Source organism: Nicotiana tomentosiformis, chromosome 5, assembly GCF_000390325.3.
Source record: "Nicotiana tomentosiformis chromosome 5, ASM39032v3, whole genome shotgun sequence".
In the NCBI taxonomy this organism is placed as follows: domain Eukaryota; kingdom Viridiplantae; phylum Streptophyta; class Magnoliopsida; order Solanales; family Solanaceae; genus Nicotiana; species Nicotiana tomentosiformis.
In genome coordinates this window covers 1,704,174-1,723,263 of record NC_090816.1, presented here as the reverse complement: position 1 = coordinate 1,723,263, position 19,090 = coordinate 1,704,174, and the positions used below count along the sequence as shown (strand labels likewise).

The 19,090-nt window shown below is 36.7% G+C and overlaps 1 protein-coding gene and 1 pseudogene across 2 annotated transcripts; one reads left to right on the top strand and one right to left on the bottom strand.

The window, feature by feature from the left end:
- Nucleotides 1-235: 235 nt before the first annotated feature.
- Nucleotides 236-7,853, top strand: LOC104114831 (uncharacterized; annotated as a pseudogene).
- LOC104114832 (probable WRKY transcription factor 41) lies at nt 5,934-9,214 on the bottom strand. 2 transcript variants are annotated; one of them, XM_070201909.1, is made up of 4 exons: nt 8,934-9,214; nt 8,214-8,780; nt 7,286-7,408; nt 5,934-6,837 (listed from the first exon to the last, which is right to left on the bottom strand). In XM_070201909.1, the coding sequence occupies exons 2-4, from the start codon at nt 8,495-8,497 to the stop codon at nt 6,432-6,434; spliced, it is 813 nt and encodes a 270-aa protein (XP_070058010.1). In that variant the 5' UTR covers nt 8,498-8,780; nt 8,934-9,214; the 3' UTR covers nt 5,934-6,431. The 2 variants fall into 2 exon arrangements, with proteins under 2 accessions (XP_070058010.1, XP_009623664.1); XM_009625369.3 differs by having other exon boundaries at nt 8,214-8,727.
- Between the last annotated feature and the right edge of the window lie 9,876 nt (nt 9,215-19,090).

Genomic DNA, 19,090 nt, shown 5'->3' with positions numbered 1-19,090 from the left:
TAACTTTAAGCAAAATTATTTCTAAATTTAGAAAGTGGTCATTCTTTTTGAAACGGACCAAAAAGAAAATAGGTTCACATAAACTGGAACGGAGGTAGTAGTATTTTACTCTCGAAATCTAATATTATATAAATTGGGATGGATGGAGTATAACTTATTTGTAAAAAGTAACTAGACCAAAATGTAAAAATACAAACTCGTGTGCAATTTTTAACTTCCCCTATATTAATCAACTCTCTCCTTCAGCTCGAGACAGTTCGAATTGTATCAGTGTCGATCACAAATGGCTAAGAAGCGAAGCAGACGAGTAGGTCCGAGCTCGAGCCACCGGTCCGAAAGAGTCGAGTCTTCATCCCAGAACCACCAGACCCACCGCTCAGTAAAATCTCACACAAATCAACATCGTTGGCTCACCACCTTCTGCATTCTCTTCGTTGCAATTATTTTACTTATTTACCGTCAAAATTACTACTCCCTCCATTTCAATTTATGTCAAACTCATTTGACGAAGTTTAAGAAATGACATAATATTTTTGAACTGGTGGTGTAAAATGAAGCACATATACGTTGTGTGGTTGCATAAAGTTAAATTATTTTTAAATATGTAAAAATGTCATTCTTTTTTGCACACTAAAAAAAAATAGTTTCACGCCTCGTTGAAACCGATTTAACCTACCGTGAAATTTTTTTGATTTATTTGGTGAATTATTGCAGGAGAATTCCAAAGTCTAAGAAAATATAAGTCAGCGGCATTTTGGGAATCCTATCCTGGCCTATATTACTCCATGGTATTTGCATTTGTTTAACTATTTGTTGAATTATGTTTAATTGTTACCGCTTTAATTTATATGATGTAGTTTGACTCGGTTCAGAGTTGCAGGTAAAAAAGGAGATATTTGAAACTTGTGATGTTAAAACATGCTATAATATTTGTGTTCTATAAAAGATTTCTCATTAAGAATAAATTGGGAAGTTTATAGTTAGATGATTCCAAATATATAAATATGTCATTCCTTTGGAATGGACTAATAAGAAAATAGTGTCACATAAACTTAAACACAGGAAATATTAAGTTGTATGTCGAAATCCATCTTTTTCTTAATCTTTTTGGGTGGTTGGTGGTTGGAAAGGATAAGAGAATGTAAACTGATTTAGATGCTAAATCCTACTCCCTACATTTCAATTTGTGTGAACATATTTGACTTGACACAAAATTTAAGAAAGAAAGGAAAACTTTTGAAATTTGTGGTCTTAAACCTGCCATAAAATTTGTGGGGCTATCTAAGCTTTGTCATTAAGGGTAAATCGGGAAGTTAAAGTTGAACTATTTTCAAATTCAGAAAAGGGCCATCTTTTTTTTTTTTTTTTGGAATAGACTAGTAAGGAAATAGTTCCATCCATTTTGGAACTGAGGGAGTACTAGATTATAATACCTGCGCTGGGTAGTGTTCAAAATGTCATGTACTTAAACCTGAAATATTTTTTATTGTAGAACTCTAATTATGTAGCTATTGAGTTTTGTAGAGCCGGAGGATGGTTGCAGTAAGTTGACGGCTAATCTAAAAATAGTTAAATTATGATGAGTCTTCATAGGTGGAATGGATATAGAGGACTCTTATAGTCGACCCCAACTACTTCGGGATCGAGGAGGAGTTGTAGTAGTAGTTTGTTTTTTGTTTTAAGCAAAGGGGTTATTTCGTGACAGGAAAATTCTGCAATCCGTGAGGATTCAAGTGATGGAAAAATGTGGCAAAATTGAAACTTCGAGAAGGGAGAACCTTTTACTAGCTTGTTTCTGTTCATTTTAGCATGAAAGAATGCTGAATAGAAATTTCTTTAGATGTGCCAATACCCCTTCTCTGCTGGAACTACCTACTAGAAGAAATTGTTTTGACAGTGATAGATGTAGCTTTGGGAATTACAGTTCATTACGGTTTGACCAATGGTGCAGGAATTCAAAAGGCTATGACCTGGCAACGAAGTTCAGTTCTAAAATTACACATCTGTCACCTGTTTGGTATGAACTGAAGGAGTAAGTGAACTCATGATTAGCTTAACTGTCGAATAGTGAAAGTACCTTGGGGATACATTGAAGCATAATGCAGTTATCGTAAACTATGTGTTTTCATGCTATTCAATTGGCTCTGTGACGTTGTCCATGAGATGATTAATTTTAAAGCCTGATCCTTATCTTGAGAACAACGACTAAGCTGTTAGATATAGTTTTATTTTGTTGTTTTCTCTATAACCACCAGGTCCTTGCTACTATCAAATAAATGAAAGTAATGAATCAAAATTTAATCAAGTATAGGAATGGGTACCGATTTAGAGGGGCTGCAATATCAGAAATACTCTTCAATATTTTATGATTATAAGAGAACTGCTTGTAGTATAAGCCTTTCCACTGTTTAATATCATCACCTCTTGTACTTTATGATGCCAGTGAAGGAAGTAAATTAGTTCTGAATGGAAGACATAATGCTGATAGAGGATGGATATCAGATAGAGAAAGGCAATTCTCTGGTATGGTAGCCAACCATATTGAAATGTATATTATTGCAGATATATTATGTAAGGAGAATTAGTAATGTGTCAGGAGAAATTAGTACAAGAAGCCGTGGATACACTTCTTGATAATGGAATCCGGGGACAACCAATGAGGGGCGGTCATAATAAAGTTTACAAGTCATTTTCTGATGTAATTGAAGGCAAAGAGGGAAAATTTTGTGAGACTCTGCTTGGAAAACGAGTCGATTATTCAGGACGTTTCCCCTTTGAACAATGCCGTTCTAATCAGTCCTTGAAACGATCATTCATCGAGGAGGTCCGAATTGGCATTATCTGAGCCCACCTTACTTTTGGTGTATAATGAGTCTTGTAAACAATTAATGGTCTCCTAACTTTATATGTCATAAAATTTCTACTTTTATTATCAATAACTTTTTATCTTCTCTGGCTGTCAATTATACAATAGTCAGCTTCACCCAAAAATAAAAAATAAAAACTATACAATAAGTCAATTGTAGTCATTTATCCATTTTATTTTGACTAATTGGCTTGTGAGAATGTGGTGAATTCTTCTGGAAGAACATTTAAGTTCTCTATGTAAAGAAATAATAAAAATGATGAAAAATATTTAAGTGTAAAGCCCCGGTAGCTGTTTCTGTTTGGTGACTGTGCCTAAGATGTAGGTGGGGATGTTTGGCTACATGAACTGCGACGGTAAGATTGGATGTGAAACACAGCTACAATGAAGTTAAGGTTCTAAAGGCACAAATTATTTTCCTCACTGAAACAAGAGTGTAAGTTGTTGTTTCCTTTGTTCTTATAAGTCACTTTACAGAATGGACACAGAGAAGTATGTTAAAAGATTTTAGAGGATCAGGGGAGTTTGACATTTAAATCTATATTTTTGACCTTTTGGTAAGATGATTTGAACCTTCTTAGTTTATATTTACTTTTTTTTTAAAACTTAAGGAACTCTGCATGGGTGAGTGAAATTTGGCTATGTGGAGAAGTAGTTTACAAGATATTTAGAGAAAGGAGTTTACAAGATTGCTGATGGTCTTTTTTAACTTCTTTGATGGTTTGCAAGTGTAGGCATTACAATTTATAAAGCAACTTGGAGAAGCTATGCATTCTGTGCTCTTAGAAAGGAATGGCAAAACAAATCTACAGTCAGTGTATGTGATAGGTCCACCACGTACAGATAAGCTGCAGGAGCATGATTTTGAACCAGTAGATTTACAAGCCCCGAGTGATGCTGTAGATGGTTTCTCTCTTATGACGTATGACTATTCAAGTCCTTACAATCCAGGTCCCAATGCACCTCTGAAGTGGATACGCTCGACCTTGCATCTTCTTGCCGCTGCTGGCTGCAAAGGTAGGAGATTGGCTGAAAAGATCTTTGTCGGGCTCAACTTCTATGGCAATGATTTTGTCCTGTCAAAAGGTATGTATATATTTATCTTGCTGTGCTATATGTAGTAACAATACCCCTTCCCCCCCGAGGAAAAAGAAGAAATAGAACCTCTAATGATATCTAGGATTGCCTTATAGAAAATGCTAAAAGTGCAAGGTGTACTGAAACTTACCAACAAATAGCTAAATGGAATTCTAACTTTCCCTAATCTGTAAAGTTTTGACGAAGAAATAGGAGCGTTCTGAAATTATAGATGTAGAGACCAAGTTAATATTCATGTCATGTAAAGGACTGCTAAATTTTATTTTAAATGATTCCAGTTGATCACTCATCTCCGTTGAAATCTTGAGATATATAGTTTGCTGGATGGAAATGCAACTAAAATATTCAGTTGGCTAAGGGTGAATGCAACAATGTAATTTCAAGTTATCTTGGCCTATGAGAGTAACATCAGCAGAATAATTAAGGATAAATTTTAATGATTCAAGTGCAATGAAACAACCTTTAAAGTCGATTCAAGTATTAGTGATTAAACGTCTCTAACCAGACTATTGGGTGATTATTTCATCCTATGTGGGTTTCCATGAAGTGGCACTAATAATAATTTTTAAAGAGCATAATGATTCTTTAGTTGTTTGTATCTGTTCATCATTTGCGAAGGATCATTACTTGCACAGATTTAGGTGGGGGGACTATCATAGCACACTAGTATCTCTCTTTGTTGGAGCAACACCAGCTTGTAATTCAGTGGGAGGCGGACAGTGCTGAGCATTTCTTCTTGTATTCTGACAATCAGCAAGTCCATCATTGCTGTATTCTACCCGTCGCTCATGTCACTTGCAGTGCGGCTTGAGGAAGCTCTTTCATGGGGAGCAGGCATTTCAATTTGGGAAATTGGTCAAGGTCTGGAATACAAAAACAACGACCCAGTAAAATCCCACAAGTGGGGTCTGGGGAGGTTAGTGTGTACGCAAACCTTACCTCTACCCCGAGGAGTAAAGAGATGTTTCCGATAGACCCTCGGCTCAAGATGGTCAAGGTCTGGAATACTTTTTTGATATTTTGTGGTATTTTTATCTTCACTTCGCGTTGTTGGCTTGTTGCATAGTCTTACATTTCCAGTTGTTTGATTAAAATAGTAGAAAGAGATTATGCTGCTACATTTGTCATAGATTAGTTTTTGAATCTAGAATAGTAACATCAGTAACGTCTGTATATTTCCCCTTTTTACTTGCACTTTCTTCTTGCATATGATCTGTACAATTGTTTTTCTATTTTTTATTTGGGGGGTTTTGGACGGCGGGTTGAGTGTTGAGTTGGGGGGTTTAAAATTGTTTTCTCCTGTCAATAGTAAGGAGTGATTGAATTTCTGGTGAACTACTTAGCCAGATTGGATATAATCTACAGACCCACATATTAACAAATATTAATATAGGTAAGAAGATATATTTGAACTTCTCTTTTAAGTTTCAAACTGTTACTCTCCGTAAAATTTGTCCTTAATTTTTAATTTGATCATATGTTCCACGTTGCCCAAATCATTTGTCTTATATGATTGGAAGAGACAAATGTTTGGTTTGATACTTACTCGAAAAAAGAAAAAAAAATGCTTGGTTTGATGCGTTGTAAAGTTAAAGTATGTATTTGAGAAGGTTTGGATTGAAATGGAAGTGTTCAAAGTTAAATAGAAAACTTAGGAACAAGAAGAATGAAAAGCTAGAGATTCTAAAAGGTGAAACAAGGTTTAACTTCAGAAAGATATAACACTCAATGTAGGAAGAATTTGGCTATAATTCTGAAACGAAAATTGCAGTCCATGAAATCTAATTTCCAATTGTTCAAACGGTTTGTCATTTGGATACTCCTACACAGTTATGGTCATAGACTCGTAGGTACTTAACCACTATTATGTTTTTACAAGTTCATGTATATTTTGCTCTGTTCAAGTTTTTTAACACTAACCATCAGCAAATGCAGTTCAAACATGAGGTTAACAAAATCTCAAGCCCTATAAACATAAAATGATGTATTTGATATCAAAAACTAGCATTACATTAGTGACATGTATGATACTGTACTGCTACTAATTGCTGATGTTTCAAATGCTTAAACTATTACTCCCACTATTTTTCATTTTATATGACAACTCTTTTCTTTTCTTTTCTATCTTTTAAAAAAAGAATGATACTTTTCTTATAATATGCTTATACTCTTACAGTATCCTTTATTGACATAGTAAATTCATCAATAATTATCAATATATTGATAGAATAAAGCCCTGCAACTCCAAATCCAAGAGAGGCAAAAAATACTAGGTGATCTCTTCTCATCTGTCCAAGTCTTGGTGGATAAAGTTACTCGATACCTGTGCTGATGAGAGGTAGCAGGTACTTTGTGGAATTAGTCGAAGTGCGAGCAAGATGGCTCGGATACCACCGTCATTAAAAAAGAGCCCTGCAAGTCCTCCTAAAAGAAGCTTTTATCTAGATAGTTACTTTGACTATCAATCTCATTTCAAGGAAGAAAAAAATGTAGTCCAAAGATCCTCAGCTGAGGAATTTCCCTCTGCATGTGCTGAAGTTGGTGTTGTCATGAAATCAGAATTGGTCATGTTGAGGATTGAATTGGAGTTTACTATCCCTGTTGAGGAATTATTGAATGAAGTATTTGGGGTTGAAACCATCTCAGGGAAGAAGGATTCAGATATTTCCCCTCTTCTTCCAACTTCATCACATTGTGTTTCTTTTGTTAGCGCAGCAACTAATTCTCCATTTTGCTGCAGTTTGCTTTCTTGACCACAACTGTGACTTCCTCCATTGATAACTTCAAAAACTGATGCCTCTGTCTCACTTCGCTGGACCATCTTAGTAGCAGTACAACTAGATAAACGACGACGAGCACATCGATAATATTCTCTGCAGTACCATAAGTAATTGTCGTGGGAACTTGTATTTCTAGGTAAAACATTGAATATAGTGTAGTATTATCCACCTTTGAGCAACTTTGTTCTCCGTTAAACTTTGATCTAAGCTTACCCCGTAATTAGGAAAAAAGGTTTCGTTTTTCTCCTTGACCCCTAACAGAGCTCTAAAAGTTGAAGGGTAAATCTGGACAGGTGGAGTCCACCCATTTACCTGGAGCTCTGTTAATGACAAGGACAATACGAGACGATTTTCTAATGCAAAGGGGTATGAATGGACCAAAAGTCTAAGGGAGGACACAATTAGCAATTTCGGATAATATAAGAGCCGAATTTGGGCATTTTTCCCTTCACAAAGCGAAGGGAACTTCGTACATACAAGAAATAGAACATCCAGATTTTGGTTGCTGCTGGACAAGAAACATACAGAACCAGATTCTCACCTGGGATGTTTTGCCCCTAAAATATATTTGTGTCCATATTTCCTCCAACTGTATCCATCCTCAGGTGGAACCTCTTCTCCAGATCGAGCATGTACGTATTCTGTCCTTCGCGACACCATCTTCCTACAATGATTAATTGTGTGTAACAAGTTAAAAGTTCCTAACAAGGACCTCCACCAAATGTAAGAATGCATCAGTTTCACTTTCTAAAACTGGTCTGTCGTCTCATCTGAGTAAGTTACAGTAATAGTCTATGTGAAATTATCAGCGATCATAGACATATCGTTTGTTAGTTTTGCCTTTCGGGATACAACAACAACAACAACAAAACCCCCCACAAAATGGGGTCTGGAAATGGTAATGTGTACGTAGACCTTACCCCTACCTTATGAAGAAAGAGATGCTGTTTCTGATAGACCATCGGCTCAAGAACAAAGGAAAAAAATACAATAAACAAACAGTAATAATGGCAAGGAAATAAGATAACATAAACAAATAGCATAGCCTGTAATAGCAAGGGAACTAGGAATACGAAATTACAAGAGAAGTGTGACAACTACCGGAAATAATGTCACATCGTCTAACAACAAGGAACTCGGAATAAGAGGGAATAAGAGAATATAAGACTAGTACTACTACTACTAGTACGACTAGAAGAGACCCTCGATTACCTATCAACTCAAAACCCTAATTCTCGACCTCCACATCTCATGTCTTCGGGATACATATATAAATATATTAGCTATCGTGTAGCATTGACATGTTCTTATATACTTAGAAATGCCATGACATGTTTAAGCCCATTATGTAGCATAAGTCTTTGTCTCTATCTTGAACTCCGTCCCAGTCAAATACTGCCACATAACTGAAACTAGAATACCTATTCTTACCCGGTCAAATACTGACACATAAATTGAAATGAGAGTACCTCTTCCTGGAGTTGCAGGGACGGTCAGAACTCTTTGCGCTAGCATCAGCCAAAAGATGCAGAGATTCCAGCTTGCCAGTTGATGAAGATGGTGCTGGATTACTAATCTGTTTACCTTTGTTCATCCCTGATAAAGCTGTGCCATTTAAGAGCGACAGAGCTTTATCATAGGAAGAAAGTATTTTCATGGGATCAAAGTGCTTTTGCAGCTGACACATCAATTCCCTCCCCTTGGTTAGCTCAGTTATCACTACCTCTCTCTCCCAACAATTCTCCTCTCCCATTTTTGCAAAACTAGCTAACAAGGTCAAATGTAGCCAAAAAAGAGAGATTCAAGTCAAAGGAGATGGATCACTATCACTTTAGATATAAGCTTTCCCTGGACTGGTGTGCAGGGATGAGATTCGTCAAGCTGGGGCGAAGTCCTCTACTCATTAGTAGTAAGAACAAGATGTAACTGATTTATCCGTGCCAACGGGGGGGGGGGGGGGGACTTCATCTAATCCCTTTAAATCTGCTGATCAGGAAGAGAGAAAGAAAGAGGGTTTTCCTTTAGATATTGCAAATCTGTATGATGAGAATAACTAATCAATTTGTTAGTAAAAAGGGTGAAAATAAATATGAACAAAAAGGGTATATTCAATGAATACCTAAGTCGATGAATGAAGAAATGCAAGATGAATCCAAGTAAGACTTTAGATCTCAAAAAAGAGCTTTTACCTTAGAGTAAGAAACAGATCAGAAAGTTGTTCTTGTGGTTGGTTGAATTGCTAGAATGGATTCAGTTATTGTTAGTCAACTTCTTGCTTGGCTGTAGTACTGCTTTGAGCTAAAGAGGAACAAAGATAATATTTTTTTCATCAGAAAAGGAGACATTCAATTCAAAAGATGATAATAAGAAAAGGGATTGGATGATAAACAAATTAGAGGAAATTAAGTGCGACGACTTGCTCTCTGGTCTCTAGTATACCACTGCTTTTTCTTTGAGTCAATGCACATTGCAATTAGTTGACTATCGCAATAGGAAGTAGCTAGGAAATTAGTTCTTACCCCTTTTATTTGGACAATTTACGCCCTTTTAATTGGTCTTTATGTTGACTTGGTGTAACGACTCGGCCGGTCGTTTTGAGTATTATAACCTCGTTCCCTCATTTACTACTCAAGTTAAGCTTTACAGTTATTTTATGACTTACCGGGTTAGTTGGTTCGGGTCTGGAAGGATTTCGGAGTGAAATGAGACACTTAGTCTCATAATTAAAAACTTAAGTTGGAAAAGTTAACTGGATATTAACTTATGTGTAAACGACCTCGGAATTTAATTATGATGATTTCAATAGTTACGTATGGTAATTTTGGACTTAGGAGCGTGTCCAGAAAATTATTTGGAGGTCCGTAGTGGAATTAGGCTTGAAATGGCGAAAGTCGATTTTTTTGGTAAGTTTGACAGGGGGGTTGACTTTTTGATATCGGGGTCGAAATCTGATTCTGAAAATTTTAATAGATTTGCTATGTCATTTATGACTTGTGTGCAAAATTTGAGATTAATCGGACTTGATTTGATAGGTTCCGGCGTCGTTTGTGGAAACTTGAAATTACAAAGTTCATTAGGCTTGAATTGGGTATGATTCATGGTTTTAGCATTGTTTGAGGTGATTTGAGGGTTCGACTAAGTTCGTATGATGTTTTGGGACTTGATGGTATGTTTGGTTGAGCTCCCGGGGGACTCGAGTGAGTTTCGGGAGGTTATCATGTCGATTTTAGACTTAGCATGTTGGCTGAAGACTACTGGTGTATTTTTCTGGTTTCCTTCTTAGCGTTCGCGAGGGGAAATTTGAGGCAGGCAAGATTTTTCCTTCGCGTTCGCGGGGGTCTCGTGTTCGCGAAGAGGAGCTGGAGTCAGGCGAGGTTGTTCATTGCGTTCGCGAAGAAGAGCTCGGTAAAGCATCGCGTTCGCGAGCATTGTCTCACGTTCGCGAAGAGCAATGTTGGGCAGCACGATTTTGTTCTTCGTGAACGCGAGGGACCTGTCGCGTTCGCGAAGAAGAGAGGTATGGACAGAAAGTTTAAGTTCTGAAAATGAGATTTTTTGACGGATTGGAGCTCGGGAAGAGGCAATTTTTGGGAGATTTTCAGGAAAAATAACGGGGTAAGTGTTCTTAACTCATTATCGGTCAAATTACCCGAATCCATGGTTGTTTTTAACATTTAATGGGTGAATTAAGTTGGAAAGATTAGAAAACCCTCTTGGTTTAATTTGAAGATTTGAGGGTCGAGTTGATGTCGGAATTAAGTAAAATTAGTATGGTTAGACTCATGGTTGAATGAGCTTTTGGATTTTGTAACTTTTGTCGGATTTCGAGATATGGGCCCCACAAGCGATTTTTGAGCTAAATTTCTAATTTTGATGGAAAATTAATATTTTCTTATGGAATTAATTCCAATAAATTTTGTTGACTGAATCGAATTATTTGTGGCTAGATTCGAGGAGTTTGGAGGACAATTCTCGTGGCAAGTGACGCACATGCTAGGTGACAGGCATGTGGGCGTGCACCGTAGGAATTGTGACTTGGTAAAATTCCATGGAACTGTGTAGTTGAATAACCTGTTGTTATCTGTACATTCTCCATGTAGTAGAAAAATTGAACCACAAATCATGTTTAGATTATGTGTTGGCACTATAGGGATCCACATAAGTCGTGTACCTGTTGAACTATCTGCTTAATTATTATTTTGTACTTAGTCACAGTTTACTTGTTTATTTTATCTCACTCTCTATTGTTCCTTATTGATGCATCATATTATTGTTGTTTGGACTGATTTTTCGTGATTATTGAGAGCCCGAGAGACTGGAGAGATTTATGACTGAGTGAGATCGAGGGCCTGATTGTGAGATATTATATTATAGCACGTGAGTTGTCCGTGCGGATTCATATATTATACTATAGCACGTGAGTTGTCCGTGCAGCACGTGAGTTGTTCGTGTGGATCCAGATATTATACTATAGCACGCGAGTTGTCCGTACGGATTATAGCGCTTGGGCTGTAGGAGCCCCTCCGGAGTCTGTACACACCCCCAATGAGCGCAGGTACCTACTGAGTGTTGAGTGAATGAAACGGCTTAGTGACTGTGGTTCTGAGAGGATGTATTTGATTTCATTCTTATTGCACTATAGTTGTCATATATTACGGTGTTGGAAATTTTTGAAAGATATTTTCTTTTTTTTCTTCAGTTGAACTTGATATGAAATTACTGTTGAGTGTTAAATGTTGAACTTGAAAGCATGCCTACCTTATTATATTGAAAATTACTGTAATTGGACTCAGCTGTGAAGCTCGTCACTACTTTCAGTTTTTTATTTGGTATTGTTACTTGCTGAGTGTGTTGTACTCATACTATACCCTGCACCTCTTGTGCAGATCCAGGTACCTCCGAACACGGCGATTGCTAGTTATTCGGAGCTTTATCTGTGGAGACTATCGAGGTAGCTTCTTGGCGTCCGCAGACCTTGACTCTCTTCTTTCAGTTGTTGTACTGTTCTACATTTTTCAGACAGTGTTTTTATCAGTCAGTCTGGTTATCATTTAGATGCTCATGTACTCAGTGACACCGGATTTTGGGAATGTATTTTTATGTCAAAAATTGTGATATTTTCTATGAAATTCAATATTATTATTCAAACTTAATGGAAATTGCAGTTTATTGAGGTTGTCGGCTTGCCTAGTATTGAGATAGGCGCCATCACGACATGTTAGGATTTTGGGTTGTGACACTTGGATACCACATCATTGAGCAATTGGCATTGCTTGATTGGCCTCAGATTAGGGGTGTTCAAACCGAACCGAAAAACGACACCAAATCGAAAAGTCAAACCAAACCGATTAAAAAACCTGATTGGGTTTGGTATTGAGTAAAAAAATTCGAACCAAACCGACATATAAATATATAATTTTTATATATACTTCTAAGACTTTATATTGAATTTTCTTTAAAAAATATAGAAATTTTTGGGATCCTAAGAGGTATATTTAATAGAACTATGAAGTGCATTTTTTTTATTTACTTTGAATAATGGGTTGTATCACTTTCTTATCTAAGTGTTATTGAAATACGTCAATCATCTCTTTGTTCTTCCATATTCATATGTCAAGATTTCTTATATCTTTTCGAATTTGAAATGGTATTTTGATAATTTAAAATTAAATATAACGTATCATTATTGTCACGACCCCAAATTCCCTCCGTAGGATGTCGTGATGGCACCTAGTCTCTAAGACTAGGTAAGCCTATCAATGCGGAATAATAATAAATATCTGAAATAATTAAACAACAATTCAAACAATTTCAATTCCTAAAACCCGGTAGAAATAAGTCACAAGTTTCTAAGAATTTATTCTTAATGTCTCTATATGTCAAGGTCTAGATAAAATATAAGGAAGCAACATAAAATGATAGAAGGGGACTCCGGAGTCTGCGGACGCTGGCAGATATACCTCGAAGTCTCCGTGCGCAGGTAACTCAATGACGTCTAGGCTGGTAAAATGTACTTGGATCTGCACAAAAAGATGTGCAGAAGCGTAGTATGAGTACACCACAGCGGTACCCAGTAAGTGCCAAGCCTAACCTCGGTAGAGTAGTGACGAGGTCAGGTGAGGCCCTACTGAAATATAATAATGTCATGGTAAAATATTTATCAATGTAGTAAAATAAAATGACATCGAAAATGAATCAAATAGTATGTCACATTTAATGACACCAAATAATTACAAATAATATCTCGTGGAAATCAAAACAGAATTTCCTTCAACTTTATGAATATCACAATAATAATCAAAGGCAACTACGGCCATAAATCAATATCAACAAGGGCACTCCCGAGGTACCGCCTCGTAGTCCCAAATCATAAATAAATTTACAATATCTCATTTCCTTATATCACCGCGGGAGCCTTCACAATTTATTTAAAGAAAATATTTTTCCCGAAATAGCATCCCGCGTTTTAGCCGCCCTTATCACACCGCATGACTTCTAGTAGTTCCCCTACTAGCCACGCGTATCAAGCCACCCTTATCTCACCGCATGCGTTTCAACACCCAGACCTTATACCACCGCATGCATATCAATATCACAATATATCACAATTTGCACCTCAAGTGCTCAAATAATTTAACTTGCCAAAATAATTCAACAATAATATTTTTCCATAATAAAGAGCTCACGGCTCATGCCAAAATAAATCATCAATAATAGTTTGCCACAATAAAGAGCTCACGGCTCATGCCAAAATAAATCATCAATAATAGTTTTCCACAATAAAGAGCTCACAGCTCATGTCAAAATAATTCATCAATAATATTCTTCCGCAATAAAGAGCTCACGGCTCCCTCATAATGAGTATAAAAATATTCAGGAGTAAATAATTTAGGAAAATAATATTTCAAAATCTTTACTACGTTGCTTCAATATCAAGTTTAAAAATGTCAAATACTTCATATTAATAATATTTAATTTTAAAAAAATCAACCTTCAAATAATGCACAGAATAAAAGAAACCAAGTTTCAACTAAACAGGTAAAACAATTGGTAAGAAAAGATCAAACAAATTTGAAGTATATATCTCACATCAATGATGAAGAATATAACAAAATAAAATAATTTAATAAATGCGCAACAGTGATCTACACAATTTAAAAATATAATCTTTCGCAAATTAACCCGTGTACACACTCGTCACCTCATGCACACGACTTTCAACACATTACAATAATCACATCAATACCAATTCTAGGGGAAATTTCCCCCACACATGGTTAGACAAGTCACTTACCTCGACTTGCTCCAATTTAACCAAGTATTATGCTTTTTTCTCGAATTTTCGACTCCAATCGACTCGTATCTAGTCATAATTAATTCGATACAGTCAACAAAAATTATAGTAATCACTTTCATAAGAAAATATTACATTTTCATCAAAATTCGAAATTAGCTCAAAATTTGCCCGTGGGGCCCACATCTCGGAATCCGGCGAAACATATAAAATCCGACAACCCATTCAATTACGAGTCCACCCATACTAATTTTACCAAAATCCGATAACAACTCGACCTCCAAATCTTAAATTTTTGTTTTTGGAAGATTTTGCAAAAATCTTGATTTTTCATCCATAAATTCACGGATTCATGATGTAAATGAGTATGGAATCATGAAATATAATCAATATAGGATAAGGAACACTTACCCCAATGTTTTCCCGTGAAAATCGCCCAAAAATCGCCCAAGAACCGTGCTCCAAAAATCCAAAACGAAATGAATGAAATGACCATTTTTGGTCCTTAAGTTTCTGCCAATCCGTCACTAAAAGTCCATTTTTCGTCACTAAAAGTCCACCAGAAACAACTCTACCAGTCTTACTTCAATTGATCATAACTTTATGTACAAATATCCAAATGATAAATGGTTTACCTTTCTGGAAACTAGAATCCACCGACTACAACTTTCATGTTTTGCAATTATTCTGATTCCTTATATATTGCGAGATATAGACTCCCAAAGTCGGCTGCATGCATCAGAATTTCTGGCAAAATTTCTGGCGAAACTGCTCTACCAGCCTTCATTCAATCCATCATAACTTTCTTTACAAATGTCTAAATAATGCATAGTTTAACTTTCTGGAACCTATAATCCAACGACTACAACTTTCATGTTTTGCACATTTTCTGATTCCTTATGCATTACGAGATATAAGCTTCCAAACTTGCCTCCACGCACGGAATTTCTGCAACAGAAATTTATGCTGCAAATAGAAATTTCCAGCACTTTGTCCGAAATCCATTCCGTTTACCTTCTGAAATCCACCCGAGACCCTCGGGACCTTAACCAATTATTCCAACATGTCCCAAAATACCATACGAACTTAGTCGAAGCTTCAAACTACATCAAACGACATCAAAACGACGAATCACACCTCAAATCAAAATCAATGAACTTCGAACTTTCAAATTCTATATCTTGTGTCGAAACACATCAAATCAATTCGGAATGACTTCAAATTTTGCACACAACTCATAAATGATATCAGAAAGTCAACCCCTCGGTTAAACTTCCCAAAAATTCAACTTTCGGTATTTCAAGCCTAATTCTACTACGAACTTCCAAATAAAATTCCGATCACGCTCCTAAGTCCAAAATCACCATACGGAGCTGTTGGAATCATCAAAATTCTATTCCGGGATCGTTTGCACATAATTTGACATCCGATCACTATTTAAACTTAAACTTTTAATTTTTCATCAAAATTCCATATCTCGGGCTAGGGACCTCGGAATTTGATTCCGGGAATACGCCTAAGTCCCAAATCACGATACAGACCTACCAAAATTGTCAAAATACTAATCCGGGTCTGTTTGCTAAAAATGTTGACCAAAGTCAACTCAGTTGAGTTTTAAAGCTCTAATTCACATTTTAATTCATTTTTCACCTGAAAACTTTCCGAAATTTTTTTTACGGACTGCACACTCAAGTCGAGTAATGGTAAATAGTGCTTAGATTACATAATTAAATCATTAAATTTAAAGATGATATTTTGGGTCATCACAATTATTTAGGTATCATATTGATTTTATATTTAATTATTAAATTCGATGAACCTTGAAAGCGTATATTGACAAAAAGTTATTGCTAGTCGACTAAGAAAATAACTATCATGTGTTACTAAAAATATTCTTCCATTAGAATATTTTAATAGATTATATGATTGTCAATTTTTTCAATATTTACTAAACATATATTTACTTATCAAAACTTTATCTATAATTTTAACAAAGTAAAATTTAAATAATATTTATGCAACAAAAAAACCAAAAAACCCGAAAAATCCAACAAAATCGAATCAATCTAAATCGATATAGTTGGTTCGGTTTGATTTTGATAAAAACCTGTAACGACCCGCCCGATCGTTTTGAGTATTACAACCCCATTTCCCCATTTACTGCTCAAATTGTACTTTACAGTTGTTGTGTGAATTGCCGGGGCAATTGGTTCGGTTCCGGTGAGGTTTTTGGAATGAATTGGAACACTTAGTTCCAAGGTTTAAAGTTTAAGTTAAAATAGTGACCGGATACCGACTTATATGTAAACGGCCTCGGAATTTAATTCTGATGATTTCAATAGCTCTGTATGGTGATTTTGGACTTAGGAGCATGTCCGGAAAATTATTTGGAGGCTCGTAGTGGAATTAGGCTTGAAATATCGAAAGATGAATTTTTGGAAAGTTTAACCGGGGATTGACTTTTTGATATCGACGTCAAAATCTGATTCTGGAAATTTGAATAGGTCCGTAATGTGAAATGTGACTTGTGTGCAACATTTGAGGTCAATCACACGTGATTTGATAGGTTTCGGCGTCGTTTGTAGAATTTGGAAATTTATTAGGCTTGAATCCGTGTGTAGTTCGTATTTTTGAGGTTGTTAGGTATGATTTGAAGCCTCGAGTAGGTCTGTGTTATGTTATGGGACTTGTTGATATAGTTGGTTGAGGTCCCGGGAGCCTCGGGTGAGTTTCGGATGGTTAACGGATCAAATTTGGACTTAAGGAAATGCTGAACTGCTGCCTACTAGTGTGATCGCACCTGCAGAGATTTTGATCGCAGGTGCGAAGCCGCATGTGCGTGAAATAAGCCGCAGAAGCGGCCAAGAGAGGGACTAATTCCTCGCACCTGCGAGGTCGCAGGTGCGAAGGGTTTGCGCATCTGCGAGCCCGCAGATGTGAGAAGGGCACCGCATATGCGAGGTTTTGAAAGGTTGGCATTGTCCGTAGGCACGCAATTTGTTCCTGCAAATGCGGATGCGCAGGTGCCATCCCAGGCACCACAGGTGCAGAAATGCCTGGGCAGTGTTTAAAACGAGGGTTCCGATATTTTTTCTCATTTTGGACATTTTGGAGCTCGGTTTGGGCGATTTTGGAGAGGAAATTTTCCACACAACTTGGGGTAAGTGTTCTTAACTCCCTTGTGATTATATTCCATGAATTAATCTTCATTTGTGGTGTAAGATTATTGAATCTTCAAGAGAAATAGAAGAAAATTTCTATAATGTCACAAAACGAATTTTTCAAATTTGATTGCCGATTTGGAGTCGGATTTGAGTGAAATTAGTATGGTTGAACTTGTAATTGGATGGGTTGTCGTATTTTGTGATTTTTGTCGGATTTTGAGATGTGGGCCCCACAAGTGATTTTTGGGGCGTAATTTTGGATTTTATGGAAAATATTAGCGTTTTGATATGGAATTAATTCTTATAAATTGTGTGGACTGAGTCAAATTATTGTGACTAGATTCGAGCCATTTAGAAGTTGATACGCGCAGAATGGAATTTCTGGAGCATTGCTTAGCTTGCTCGACATTGTATTTGGCTTGTTCGAGGTAAGTAACTCTTCTAATCTTGGAGTTGAGGGTATGAACCCTGAATATATGTATTATGTAAATTTGGGAGGTGATGCACATGCTAGGTGACGGATGTGTGGGTGTGCACTATAGAAATTGTGACTTAATTATTTCTGTGGAATTTTGTAGTTAAATAATCTTGGCATTATCCATGCCGTTTTATGTGTTAAAGAAAATGAGCTGAAAGGCATATTAAAAATCATGTTGAGGCTATGTGCCAGTATTATTGGGACCCACGGAGGTCATATTAGTGTGGATTATTTGTTTAAATTGAAAATTCATACTCAGTCATATTCATTTCATTGTATATCGTATCTTAGTCTCTGTTGTTATTTATTGATATATCATATCATCATTTTGGGCTATTCTCATGACATTGTGAGCCCATGAGAGAGAGACTGGAGAGATTGATGACTGAAGGAGGTCGATGGCTTGATTGTGAGGATATTTTATAGATCGAGGATGCCCGCCTGCAGCAGGCCTTATTGGCTTCTTATTGCACGTGAGTTGGCCGTGCAGCACGTGAGTTGGCCGTGCGGATCCTTATATTATTATTGCACGTGAGTTGGTCGTGCAGCACGTGAGTTAGCCGTGCGGATCCAGATATTTATATTATGGCATGTGAGTTGTCCGTGCAACACGTGAGTTGTCCGTTCTTATAGTGCTTGGGCTGTAGGAGCGCCTCATGAGTCCGTACACCCCCAGTGAGTGCAGTCGACTATAAACAGTGATCGGGCTGCACGCCGCAACAGGTATTGTATAGCGCTGAGTGATTGAGTGTACTGAGCACAGTGAGAGAGAATGCGAGACAATGAGATTGAGTACTCTGAGAGAGTATGATTACATGAGTGCAATCTCTGAGATACATTGCATTGACATGCACACATATTGACATATGGACATAATGATGCATCGTTTTACACGGGTTATCTGGAAAGAAAGTGAAACATATCATTTATTATTGAAAGGATTTTGGTAAAATTATTGCTTTCAAACTTATTCATATTTTTTTTTGAAATTTCGGTAAACGATTTGTGTTTTATACTGATGTACTCGAAAGGAAGAACTATTATTTTTGAAATCATGATTTGGCTGATCATTTTATCTCTGAGTTACTTCTGGTATTATTTGCTTTCTATTGTTATGGACTGTTGTGGACTAGTGATTTTGGACCCAACCTTGGTAGAAGCTCGTCACTACTTTAACCTAAGGCTAGGTTTGTTACTTACTCAGTACATGGAGTCGGTTGTACTGATACTACACTTCTGCATATTGTGTGCAGATGTTGGCTGTTGTTGTTGTTGTGCTCGATAGTTGCGGGATTTGAAGATGTACCTGCGTTCCTGTTGTAGCTACCTCTTGTTCAGGGTAGCCTTAGATTTATAAAACCTCTGTTTATGTATTATTCAAACAGACTATGTATTTATTGCATTTTCGCT

What these genes read in the sequence shown, in the direction of transcription:
- LOC104114832 (XM_070201909.1), bottom strand. Translation starts at nt 8,497, where the DNA reads ATGGGAGAGGAGAATTGTTGGGAGAGAGAGGTAGTGATAACTGAGCTA. An exon ending in CCCTGCAACTCCAGGAAGAG is followed by an intron (nt 7,409 to 8,213) that starts GTACTCTCATTT and finishes TAATCATTGTAG; the next exon opens with GAAGATGGTGTCGCGAAGGA. An exon ending in TTAGGGGCAAAACATCCCAG is followed by an intron (nt 6,838 to 7,285) that starts GTGAGAATCTGG and finishes ATGGTACTGCAG; the next exon opens with AGAATATTATCGATGTGCTC.